A 12,376-nucleotide genomic window follows, 5' to 3' on the forward strand; every position below is an offset into this window, starting at 1 on the left:
TGTTTTATCTGTATATTACAAAAGTAGATCTGGATGTTGCATGCGTTTGCAATGTCTTTCAAGTGTTTTCGAGTGTTCTGCAATTAGACGTATGTTGCAAGTGTTTCAACTGTTTCGGACGTATGTTGCAAGTGTTTTATTTGGATATTGTAAAAATAGATATGTTGCGATGGAACCAACTGCCGTAGCCGGCTACTGCACTTGCTGCGCCGCCGCCGAGTGGGTGCAGAATGTCCCTGCCTACATGCACGTGTTGTACGGGTGGACGGTGCGAGCCCCACGTGGGCGCACCAGGGTGCAAGCGCTGGAAACAGGGTGACAGACGCATCCGGACGTCCGGGCGCTGGCAATTTTCAACTGTATATGCCCGCTGGAGGTCTAGCCGTACAATTTCTAAGCAAATACATATACGCTTTCTTTGTATGATGGCGTATTGGTGAAGTCGCCTCCGAGGAGACGACGTCATTAGGATAAGGGGACCTAGCCGCAAGCGAGAGCGCCCTATCCGCATCCGCATAAATCCCAGTCAAATTGAACAAGAGCGCCACTCCCCTCTGCTAATCCCTCCCGAAGCAAGCATGGCCATGGCGGCCGTGGGCGTCGGCGGCGCAGTGGCCTCCCTCCTCCCGCAGCGCCGCCGCGGTGGCACTGTCACCTGGAGCGGCGCGGCGGCCTGCAGCGGGCGGCGGCGGGCATCCGTGGCGGTGCGCGCGTCGTACGAGGCCGGGGTGGGCGTGATGGCGACCAAGGTGGGGATGATGACCTACTTCGAGCCGGAGACGGGGAAGCCGGTGCCGGTGACCGTCGTCGGGTTCCGGGAGGGCGGCAACGTGGTGACGCAGGTGAAGACGGCCGCCACGGACGGGTACGACGCCGTCCAGGTCGGGTACCACGGCGTGCGTGAGGACAAGCTCACCCGCCCGGAGCTGGGACACCTGGGCAAGGCCGGCGCCACGCCGCTGAAGCACCTGCAGGAATTCAGGCTCACCGCCGTCGACAGCTTCGAGCCCGGCCAGCCGCTCGACTTCGCCGACCTCTTCAAAGAGGGCGACCTCATCGACGTCTCCGGCAACACCATCGGCAAGGGCTTCCAAGGTACACCAATTCTCGCACCATCCGTTACTGCATTTGCAATGCCAGCAACAGCAATTGTCCACATTTCTGCTAATTGTATCCACAATCCTCCGGCTTTATGTATCATTCCGTTTCTTGGAGAAAGAAGTTAGCAGCATTTGCAATTCCATTTGCAGCCCTTGGCTTCGCTGCGCCGATTCCATTGATCTGTCTTGCTCGCCAGCACTGTAATGAGCTGAGAACTGTTTGCCTGGCAGTTCTTGTCAAACCTTGGCTGTAGGTGTAGTTTCAAGGGTTTGCATTTGCAATTGCAATGCCACTTGTGCAATCCCCTGTCCTACAATGTTCTTGATCCGTTCCCGGGCGGTTGCTTGGGACATTGATCGGCAGGTGGCATCAAGAGGCACAACTTCAAGCGCGGGCTGATGACGCACGGTTCTAAGAGCCACAGGCAGCTGGGTTCCATCGGAGCCGGGACGACGCCAGGGCGCGTGTACAAGGGGAAGAAGATGCCCGGGAGGATGGGAGGGACCAAGACCAAGATCAGGAAACTCAAGATCGTCAAGATCGACAACGACCTCCGGGTGCTCATGATCAAGGGCGCCGTACCAGGGAAGCCCGGGAACCTCCTCCGCATCACGCCGGCCAAGATCGTCGGCAAGAACATCCCCAAGAACTAGACTTCTTTTTTTGAGGGGGTGAACGTTGAGTGTTTCCTACCCTGCTGCAAACTGGATGTAATTCTTTTCCAATCGCCAGTCTTTGTACACATGCAACTTCAGATTAGTAAAACTGATCTTCAGATGACTGTCATTCTTTTGCAAACTTCAGTTTTAGTACGGGCCACCATGATGCTTGGGTGGGCGATAAACTTGCAAGCGGATTAGAGTATGACCGTAGATCATTCAAATAGTTAATTAATGTGATAGTAGATCATGCAAATATGTAATGATCTGAAGCAGGAAATGCAACCAAAACGGAACCATGAAATGCGAGAAACAAGAAATACTGCAGATATAACCTTGTGCAACAGGAGCAAAAAGGAGAACTTTGACGTAATCGTAAAGCTTCCACCATAGCTAATCATAACTCAACTGAACAAATGCATTTGCTACCACATTACCCTCAGAGAAGATACAAAGATGGATTTTTTGGGGCATCCTTCAATACGGATTATTTGATCTAATAAGCTTTCGAAGAAGCCATCCATGCTTCTACTCTAAGAGCACAAAACCTAACACAGAAGCAGCAGCAGTTGCCACCAAATCAGCTAGTTCCACGATCACAATTGTAGATATTTTTCTGCCCAAAATAGTATGTACAAATGGATCACCGCTCAACCTGCACATAAAGAACAAACGACCAAACAAGTTAGGAACAGTAGGGAAACTGCTATGACCTGCCACAACCTCAACCAAATCGAAGCCAAGCTCAGGAAAATAAACAAGCAAATTGAAGCAAACAACATCTACTTCCTTGTAATTGCAAAAACTATGAAGTTGTTTACGAAATTACCATGTGCAGTGCCATCAAAGGTTTATTAATCACTTCCAAAATCTTCAAAATGAACACCCTCAGATATTGTATCTAGCCGCCTATTTCCTATTTCTGTTGATAACAAGGAAACCATTAGATAAATTGAGCATTTCAGTACTGCATCAAGAGCAATGTCGAGGGAAGGGCAATGGTTAACCTGTATGTTCTCCAGTGGTAGACTCGGGGAAGTTATTTGCATCGGAAGGGATGAAAGGGGATCGACCATAGTTCTCTAATATTTCTGCACATGAAAGACAGAAGATGCTTTATGTATGCAATATAAATATATAAAGTAGCAGCAATGTTGAAAGGAAAAAACCAAAAATATATAGATCAGCAATATTGCATAGAAGTACCTGCGCTGTGGCTGAAATCCTCTGTCAAATCCGAAAAGCTGAAATTACGAGGAATCTGGCTCAAGAAACCATACGAAGATGAATCCATGTCCAAAATTGGATCGCCTAGCGGTTGTCCATTCAACTCAGAGCTGCTAAAGGATCCACCTGATACATCTCCAACTGACTGCTCTAGGAACACGTTCTCATTGCCGAATCCAAAATCTGAGTTGCTCGAGTAGCCAGACTCTGTCTTTATTGTTGTTCCATTGTGTCCATTAAACTGCCCAACAGTCGAATTATGTGCTGCTAGAAGGCTTGATGAAGCATCCATGCCACCAGGAAGGCCATGAACAACTTTACCAGCATAGATAAATTGGTCATTGGATGGAGCACCATTTACTATACTACTAGAACCTCGATTATGCAACAAGTTATCTTGCATTGCAGTACTGGGGATAGTGTCTGGCAGAAAGGGCACGTTTTGGTTCACTGAGACAGGCAACAATGGACAATATTAGAACTTATTCCTTCCATGGTTACATTTTAGCTGAAAGAGATTATTGTAACTATGTCAGTTAGTACAGATGTATAGCTGCTGAAGAAAAGAAGCTTACATGTGTTAGAGTTTGAGCCATTAGGAGCAGTAGGAGGCATAGAAGGCATCCCAGAAGGATGATCTTTAGTCATAATCTGATACTGCTGCTCAAGGAGCTTATTGAAGGCCACTATTTGATTCATAAGCATCAGCCTCACATAGTATGCCTTAAAAAAATCACGATTCTCTTCCTCGAGTTTCTGCCAGACTGGAGAAAAAGAATGACAGTCAAGTAAATAAACCCAAACGGCCAAACCAAAGAGACCATCTAGTTATTATCTTATAATGACGGGACGAAATTCATGTCTTTGAAAAGTTCCACCAATCAGAAAGGCATTCACACCATCCCATTTCCAAACAAAAAAAGTTAGAGCACAGTGCAAAGCCACACGTTGATGAATTGATTATAGATCAGAAATTGGCTGAGTGGTGGTCTCAATTTTGCTGATGCTGAGTCATTGATTCTAAGGTCCATGACAGAGGACATACAAAATCATCGTTTTGTTTCTGGTTTATAGATCATGCATAATTGCCCAAGAAAGACTGGGGGTGATAAATAGATGGTCTAATAAAAATGGGAAAACAATGCATTCTGAGATTTCATCAACAAAAAATAAAAATATATGAACTAAGCAAGTTAAGTTTTTGTCCCAATAAACAGTATTATTTAGGACAAAAAAGGGTTTCCTGTGTGACATCATCATGGCAATCAAGATTTAACAAAAAAACATATACACCACTCTAATGCAATAAACCATTGTTCCTCCAATTTCAAGGGAAGTTTATGCTAAGTGAATTTACAATAGCAGAGCTCACAGTGTTGTGATCATGATGTGTTATCATTTAAAAAATCGAAATCTTGTATCAACTTGTGAAATAAGCTAAGTGCTGATTGAACAGGGAAGTCACTTATGGTAATAGAAGAGAATTACCAAGCTCAGTGAAACTAGGTTCTATTTTTGCCTGGAAGGATAGGGTGTCCACCACTTCTTTCTGGTTCATATATAGCTGAAGGCAACGTTCAATGAGATTCTGGACCTGTAAAACAGTTTTTCCATGAGGCCTTATTGCTTTAAGTACACACTGCAAAAGAAAACTAGCACAAAATCCTACCATAACGAACAAACAATTCAATCAAAGATGAGAGAACAAAAAACATATACAGTGGGCTTTGTTGATTGTGCACAGAATGTGATAAACGGATGCAGGCACATTTCAGGAACCATAAGCCAGATATCTGTATGTGATAATGCCAGAGGCAAAATGAGAGTGAAAGCAGAAGTTAGACATAGGACACTGACAACGAGTCAATTTGGTCAACAGGATTGTGCAGTCACAGCTACATGTTCCCCACCAGGAATTAATTTCTTACTCCCTCTGTCCTATTATATAGTGCATTCTAGGAATTTTAAAACAAATTAAGAAAGAACATAAAAGACACATGTACCCTCATTTTATTTTCTAATCAGACGCTATCATCAACATAATTAATGGTGATTGGTTGATAAATAGAAAGTATTTAACATACAACAACAACAACAACAAAGCCTTTAAGTCCCAAACAAGTTGGGGTAGGTTAGAGTTAAAACCCAATAGAAGCAATCAAGATTCAGGCACGTGAATAGCTGTTTTTCAAGCACTCCTATCTAAGGCTAAGTCTTTGGGTATATTCCATCCTTTCAAGTCTCCTTTTATTGCCTCTACCCAAGTCAACTTTGGTCTTCCTCGGCCTCTCTTCACGTTACTATCCTGGCTTAGGATTCCACTACGCACCGGTGCCTCTGGAGGTCTCTGTTGTACATGTCCAAACCATGTCAACCGGTGTTGGACAAGCTTTTCTTCAATTGGTGCTACCCCTAATCTATCACGTATATCATCGTCCCGAACTCGATTTCTTCTTGTATGACCACAAATCCAACGCAACATACGCATTTCCGCGACATTTATCTGTTGAACATGTCGTCTTTTCGTAGGCCAATATTCTGTACCATACAACATAGCAGGTCTCATCGCCGTCCTATAAAACTTGCCTTTTAGCTTCTGTGGTACCCTTTTATCACATAGGACACCGGATGCTTGGCGCCACTTTATCCACCCTGCTTTGATTCTATGGCTAACATCTTCATCAATATCCCCGTCTCTCTGTAGCATTGATCCTAAATATCGAAAGGTATCTTTTCTAGGCACTATTTGACCTTCCAAACTAATATCTTCCTCCTTCCGAGTAGTAGTGCTGAAGTCACATCTCATATACTCAGTTTTAGTTCTACTTTGTCTAAAACCTTTGGACTCCAAAGTCTCCCGCCATAACTCCAGTTTCTGATTCACTACCGTCCGACTTTCATCAACTAGCACTACATCGTCCGCGAAAAGCATACACAAGGGATGTCCCCTTGTACGTCGATTGTGACCTCATCCATCACTAAGGCAAACAGATAAGGGCTCAAAGCTGACCCTTAATGTAGTCCTATCCTAATCGGGAAGTCATCCGTGTCTCCATCACTTGTTCGAACACTAGTCACAACATTGTTGTACATGTCCTTAATGAGCCCGACGTACTTCGTTGGGACTTTATGTTTGTCCAAAGCCCACCACATAATATTCCTTGGTATTTTATCATAAGCCTTCTCCAAGTCAATAAAAACCATGTGTAGGTCCTTCTTCTTTTCCCTATACCACTCCATAACTTGTCTTATTAAGAAAATGGCTTCCAAGGTTGACCTTCCGGACATGAAACCAAATTGGTTCATAGAGACCCACGTTATTGCTCTCAAGCGATGCTCGATAACTCTCTCCCATAGCTTCATAGTATGGCTCATCAACTTAATTTCTCGGTAATTAGTACAACTTTGAATATCCCCTTTATTCTTCTTGATCGGTACCAATATACTTCTCCTTCACTCGTCAGGCATTTTGTTCGATCGAAAAATATGGTTACACAGCTTGGTTAGCCATACTATAGCTATGTCCCCAAGGCATCTCCACACCTCGATTGGGATACCATCCGGTCCCATCGCCTTACCTTCTTTCATCCTTTTCAACGCCTCTCTGATCTTAGATTCTTGGATTCTCCGCACAAAGCGCCTATTGGTGTCATTAAAAGAGTCATCCAACTGGAAGGTTGTGTCCGTATTCTCACCATTGAACAATTTGTCAAAATACTCTTGCCATCGATGTCGGATCTCATCCTTCTTCACCAAGAGATGCTCCCTTTCATCCTTAATGCACTTAACTTGGTTGAAGTCCCTTGTTTTTCTCTCACGAACCCTAGCCATCCTATAAATATCCTTCTCTCCTTCCTTCGTACTCAAATGTTGGTAAAGATCGTCGTACGCTTTACTCTTTGCCACACTTACAGCTCGTTTTGCAGTCTTCTTTGCCACCTTGTACTTCTCTATGTTGTCCACACTCTTGTCATGGTACAAGCGTCTATAGCATTCCTTCTTCTCCTTAATAGCCCTTTGGACTTTCACGTTCCACCACCAAGTATCTTTAGCCTCGCCTCCACTTCTTTTGGTTACTCCACACACCTCTGAGGTCACCTTCCGAATGTTTGTTGCCATCTTCTCCCACATGTTGTTTATGTCATCTTCTTTCTTCCAAGAGCCCTCTTTGATAACCATTTCCCTAAATACCCCTTTCAGCTTCCACCACTTTGTTCTTTCAATCTTAGCTTGTTTATCTCTACGGGCACACACCTGAAAACAAAAGTTTGCCACCAAAAGCTTATGTTGAGAAACAACACACTCCCCTGGTATCACCTTGCAACCCAAGCATGCTTGTTTGTCCTTTCTTCTTGCGAGAACAAAGTCAATCTGGCTAGAATGTTGTCCGCTACCGAAGGTCACTAGATGAGATTCTCTCTTTCTAAAGAAAGTGTTGGCTATCATCAGGTCAAAAGCTACCCCGAAGTCCAGAACTTCCTCCCCCTCCTGATTCCTACTTCCATACCCAAAACCTTCATGAACTGCCTCGAAAGTTTTTGTCTTATAGAATGAATTATATTTGAGGACAAACTTTTAAATGCTAGAATGTACTGTATTACAGGACAGAGAGAGTAGGTGAAAACTGAAAGTTCAACTGAAAGATCCGACATCCAAAAAAGGCAAACGGGCATGTGAAAACAGGACAACTACAGTGAAAATTCAGTAGATGACATAACTCAACTTCATCGAACTTCCAGGTAGACATTCTGCTTTTGCATAAGACAACACAGAAGCGCACAGTTTCTCCTTTAACACACATCATTATTACAGATACCAAACAGTAGCAGCATCCATAAATTCCCCACTCATTTCTTACCCATGCAAGCCCCTTTCCCCTTCATCCACCTTTGCCTCTTCCTCCCCCTGTTTCTGTCCCATACAAATACACCCCCCCTGCTCATGCTCTGATGCTCCTCCCCTCCGGCTCCGTGTTTATGAATCATGACCAGACAGGACTGGGACAGCACTAGCACATGACCTAGTATGCAAGCAGAGCCCAAACGAGGGCATGCACTGTTGCAACAACACAACCATCTGTAACCCTAATCGAGCCCATTTACTTCTCATCAAGCCTATCAGGTAACCAAATATACATATAGCAAAAAAACCCCGGAAAGCAAGTACTAAAAAACAAGATGGAAGAGGAGGGCGGGAGGGATCACGGGGGGCGCTCACAAGCTGTATGTCCTGGCGCGAGACCTTGCGGACGTCCTCCCCTCCCGGCATGCCTGACGCCCGTCTCCTTCGTGCTCTGCCCGGCTGCTCTAACCAAATCTCCCTGCGAGCGACGCCAAGCCAAGGTTATCAACAGAACAAAGTAAAAAAAACAAAACGGCACAGCCGCGGACGGCGATTGACCCCAACGGGATAACCAACGACGAAACGGAGCAGCAGGAATCGTTCGATCCAGCTGGCACGGGCGGGCGCGGGGAATCTCTCACCTTGAGGCTTGAGCCGAGGGAAAGGGGAAGCGGAAGCGGAAGCGGAGCGGAACACGAGAGAGAGGAAGGGGCCGCGCGTTGCGCGCGCGAGTTTGACGGGGTCTCTCTGATGAGGGCTGAGGCGGCGGGGAGGAGGAAGGCGACGGCTCCGGCGATCAGGTGGGGGCGCCGCGCAGTGTGGCGAAGCAAGGGCCAAAAGGGGAAGGAAGCAAACGGGGGAAACAGCCAAGTTGTCGTTGGTGGGATGCTAATCCGTCGGCTTATCTAGGTGTTATCCGGTTTAACAAAACGGGGAAGTGGAGTCCTAGTGGGACGGGACGGACACCAGATTCCGTGCTCCTCTCCTCTCCTCTCCTCTCCGTGTCTATCTCTTCACCTCAGTTGACAGCTGGGACATCCGATCTTTTCCCCCTCTGTTTTCAGTGTACTCTCCCCATTCTAAAATATGATGTTTAATTATGAATCTTTCTCTTATCCAGAAACAACTTTGACCAAATATAAAAATTATTAATATTTATGATACAAAATTATCGGTGTTTTTGATCATCGACAAGTAAATTTGTATTTGCACGTCTAGCTTGGATGATGTGCTCGGAGTACACAAGGATTTATACTGGTTCGGACGAAACGTCCCTACGTCCAGTTCGCTGCTGCTTGTGTTACCGGCACTTGGTTTGCATTAGGGTTACAAACAGGCGACAGAGGGAAATGATCCCAAGTCTTTGGTGGAAGGAGTGAACGGGTGCTGAGAGCTCGATTGCCGCTCAGCTGTGTGCTCGTATCGTGCTCTTGTGTTCCGATTCGTTCGTTGTTCGGTCCCCCGGTAGGGGCGTCCTGCTTTTTTATAGGCGAAGGAAAAAGCGCGGGTTACAGTGGAGGAAAAAGGAGAAGAACGAGAGAGAAAAAGACTTCTAGGATCGTTGGGTCCTTCTCCTTCATGCGGATCCCGCAGAACCTATAGATGTCAATAGGGACGGCTCCACGTCGTGACCCTGTTCGTCACTGGCGCCATGTGCAGGCGTCATCTGCTGGTCATGGCGTTCCATTCCGTTCAGACGAACGTCGTGGTGAACTGACGTGCCTGTCAACGTTCGTACAAGGGTTAGGCAGAACAGCACCGGCACGTCTGAAAGCTCTAGCTTGATTTTGGTAAATTGATAAAACCCTAAGTGCTAACCTAGTTTATCAAAAGTGATTATGAGATAGGTAGCACTACTCCAAGTGGTGGAGCAAATGAAGATCATGACATGATGATGGTGATGCCATAGTAATGATAAAGTGCTTGGACTTGAAAAGGAGAAAGAGAAAAATAAAAGGCTCAAGGCAAATGTATAAATGATAGAAGCCATTTTATTTTGTTAATCGAGACACTTAGTGAGTGTGATCACATTTAGGATCGATAGCCGTACTATTAAGAGGGGTGAAACTCGTATCGAAATGCGGTTATCAAAGTGTCACTAGATGCTCTAACTCATTGCATATGCATTTATGATCCAGTGGAGTGCTAACACCCTTGAAAATACTTGTGAAAATATGCTAACATATGTGCACTAGGTGATACACTTGGTGGTTGACACATTTAAGCAAGGGTTAGAAACTTCACCGGCGGAGTGTCCGCTCGTAGAGTGCGGACAATCCGACGGTGCCACCGACGCCCTATACAAAAAAGACAAGGGTTCACAGAGTGACCGGGCGCTAGTGCTGCAGTGATCGGACGCTGGGTTCAGAGTCCGATCAGTGACAGCAGTAAGCACACGGTCTCGGTCTTGTGACTGGACGCTGGCGTGTAAACTGACCGGATGCTCATGGTCTGAGTCCGGTCAGTGCTGACGTACGCTGACGTGAGGCGCACAGAGGAAACGTTGAGTGATCGGACGCCAGGTAAGTCCGATCGAGCATGACCGAACGCGTCCGGTCGTGAAATTTCACGTTTGGAACCTTACTGGAAATGACCGGACGCTGGGATCCTACGTCCAGTCACTTTCTAACTGACGCGTCCGGTCATCACTTGACCGTTGAGATCGGACGATCGGCGTTTGAAGCCGATGACACGTGGCAAGCATCGGACGACTGGACGCTGGGGTCCTGCGTCCGGTCAAACTGTTTGGACCGTCCGGTCACCCCGAGTTGTGTCCAGTGAAGGGGTACAACGGCTCTATTTCGTGGGGGCTTCTATTTAAACTCCATGGCTGGCTCAAGCTCACTCTCTCGGGCATTTACATTGATATAGCAACCTTATGAGCTTAGCCAAAGCCCTTCCACTCATCTCCATCATTGTTTCATCATCATTGTGAGATTGGGAGAGAATCCAAGTGCATTGCTTGAGTGATTGCATCTAGAGGCACTTGGTGTTCATGTTTTGCTGCGGGATTCACTTGTTGCTCTTGGTGGTTGCCACCACCTAGACGGCTTGGTGCAGCGAAGGAGGATTGGCACGAGTCGGTGATTGTTCGTGGCCATCTCCGGTGATTGTGAGGAGATTTATACCTTCCCCAGCGGAGCGCCGAAAGGTAACTCTAGTGAATTGCTCGTGTCATTGAGTTACCTCACTTGTGGGTAGATTCTTACGGTGTCCAAATTGTGTGGACGAGATTTGTGCAACACCTCTTAGCCCCCGAACCACCAAGTGTTGGTCGACACAACGGGAACGTAGCGTGTTGGCAAGCACGTGAACCTCGGGAGAAAATTGGTTGTCTTTTGCCATTTGGTATTATCCCGGTGATTGATTTAATATTCACCTTGTGATTAGTTCACTCCTCTATACGGTAGTATAATCACCCTACTCACTCATTTATATTCTTGCAAACTAGTTGTGACAAGCTCTTTAGTGTAATTAGAATTGGGAGCTTGCTTTGTTATTTTAAGTTCATCTAGTGGAGCTCTTTAGAGTAGCAAGATTGAGAGCTCTTAGTGAGTAGTAACATTGCAAGTTGTGTGCCTAGTAATCATTGCAACTAGAATTATTGGATAGGTGGCTTGCAACCCTTGTAGAGCTAGATCAAGTTTGTATTTCGCTATTTGTCGTACTAATCAAATTGCTCTAATTGATTTGTAGATTTTTAAATAGGCTATTCACCCCCTCTAGCCATATTAGGACCTTTCAACGTCCGACACTGTTCTTGATGTGAATCATCATGTATGGCCCGTCATGGCCACGGGTTACATCGAGGTGTGCCAGTCTCTTTTCTAGTGTTAGAGTTTTGACCCAGTCCCATACGCTTAGACCTGGAGTGGTTGACGGCGGTATGAGTCCCCGTCAGACAAGACGAAAACCATGTCCTCGGGGTCGGGCGAGACGGAGCCCGCACCCACGGGGTCGGGTGAGACGGAGTCCACACCCAAGGGGTCTGGCGAGACGGAGCCCGCGGCCTTAGGATCGGGCGAGACGGAGCCCGCACCCAAGGGGTCGGGTAAGATGGAGCCCGCGGCCTCGAGGTCGGGCGAGACGGAGTCTACGGCCTTGGGTCGGGCGAGACGGAGACCGTGACCTTAGGGTCGGGTGAGACGGAGCCCGCACCCAAGGGATCGGGCGAGACGGAGCCCGCACCCAAAGGGTCAGACGAGACGGAGCCCGCGACCTTGAGGTCGGGCGAGACGAAGCCCGCGGCCTTGGGGTCGGGCAAGACCTTTTAATATGTCTTACTCCATCCGGGGAAGTCAGCGTGGGCACTAACCTCATTGCTTTGGGTATCCCTAATATCGATACCTGACAAAAATTAATATCATTAAATAGATCGTTGAATCTATTTTCATAATAAGTTTATTTGAAGATACAAATGTTGCACGTATTTTCTACAAATCCAGTCAAAGTTACAGCACGAAAACAAAAAGCGACAGTTATTTAGGAACAGAGGGAATAGACTAGATATGCATGTCCAAATTCATAACTAGAGGATCAGGCCTATT

At 46.4% G+C, this 12,376-nt stretch overlaps 2 protein-coding genes across 2 annotated transcripts; one reads left to right on the forward strand and one right to left on the reverse strand.

The window, feature by feature from the left end:
- The first annotated feature begins 479 nt into the window (after positions 1-479).
- On the forward strand, positions 480-1,885 carry LOC136466402 (large ribosomal subunit protein uL3c-like). The gene is made up of 2 exons (XM_066464787.1): positions 480-1,095; positions 1,465-1,885. Exons 1-2 carry the CDS (start codon positions 579-581, stop codon positions 1,752-1,754), a joined length of 807 nt encoding a protein of 268 aa, XP_066320884.1. The 5' UTR covers positions 480-578; the 3' UTR covers positions 1,755-1,885.
- A 195-nt stretch (positions 1,886-2,080) lies between these two features.
- On the reverse strand, positions 2,081-8,704 carry LOC136466401 (uncharacterized). Its single transcript, XM_066464786.1, has 8 exons — positions 8,471-8,704; positions 8,205-8,307; positions 4,476-4,581; positions 3,563-3,751; positions 2,967-3,437; positions 2,768-2,851; positions 2,590-2,682; positions 2,081-2,415 (listed from the first exon to the last, which is right to left on the reverse strand). The coding sequence occupies exons 2-7, from the start codon at positions 8,253-8,255 to the stop codon at positions 2,615-2,617; spliced, it is 969 nt and encodes a 322-aa protein (XP_066320883.1). The 5' UTR covers positions 8,256-8,307; positions 8,471-8,704; the 3' UTR covers positions 2,081-2,415; positions 2,590-2,614.
- Positions 8,705-12,376: the final 3,672 nt, after the last annotated feature.

Source organism: Miscanthus floridulus, chromosome 7 (assembly GCF_019320115.1).
Source record: "Miscanthus floridulus cultivar M001 chromosome 7, ASM1932011v1, whole genome shotgun sequence".
In the NCBI taxonomy this organism is placed as follows: Eukaryota; Viridiplantae; Streptophyta; class Magnoliopsida; order Poales; family Poaceae; genus Miscanthus; species Miscanthus floridulus.

Coding starts and splice junctions, on each gene's coding strand:
- LOC136466401 (XM_066464786.1), bottom strand. CDS start 8,255: ATGCCGGGAGGGGAGGACGTCCGCAAGGTCTCGCGCCAGGACATACAG. Junction 2,852..2,966: donor GGATTTCAGCCACAGCGCAG/GTACTTCTATGC, acceptor TTTCATGTGCAG/AAATATTAGAGAACTATGGT. Junction 2,683..2,767: donor TACCACTGGAGAACATACAG/GTTAACCATTGC, acceptor TGTTATCAACAG/AAATAGGAAATAGGCGGCTA.
- LOC136466402 (XM_066464787.1), top strand. CDS start 579: ATGGCCATGGCGGCCGTGGGCGTCGGCGGCGCAGTGGCCTCCCTCCTC. Junction 1,096..1,464: donor CATCGGCAAGGGCTTCCAAG/GTACACCAATTC, acceptor ATTGATCGGCAG/GTGGCATCAAGAGGCACAAC.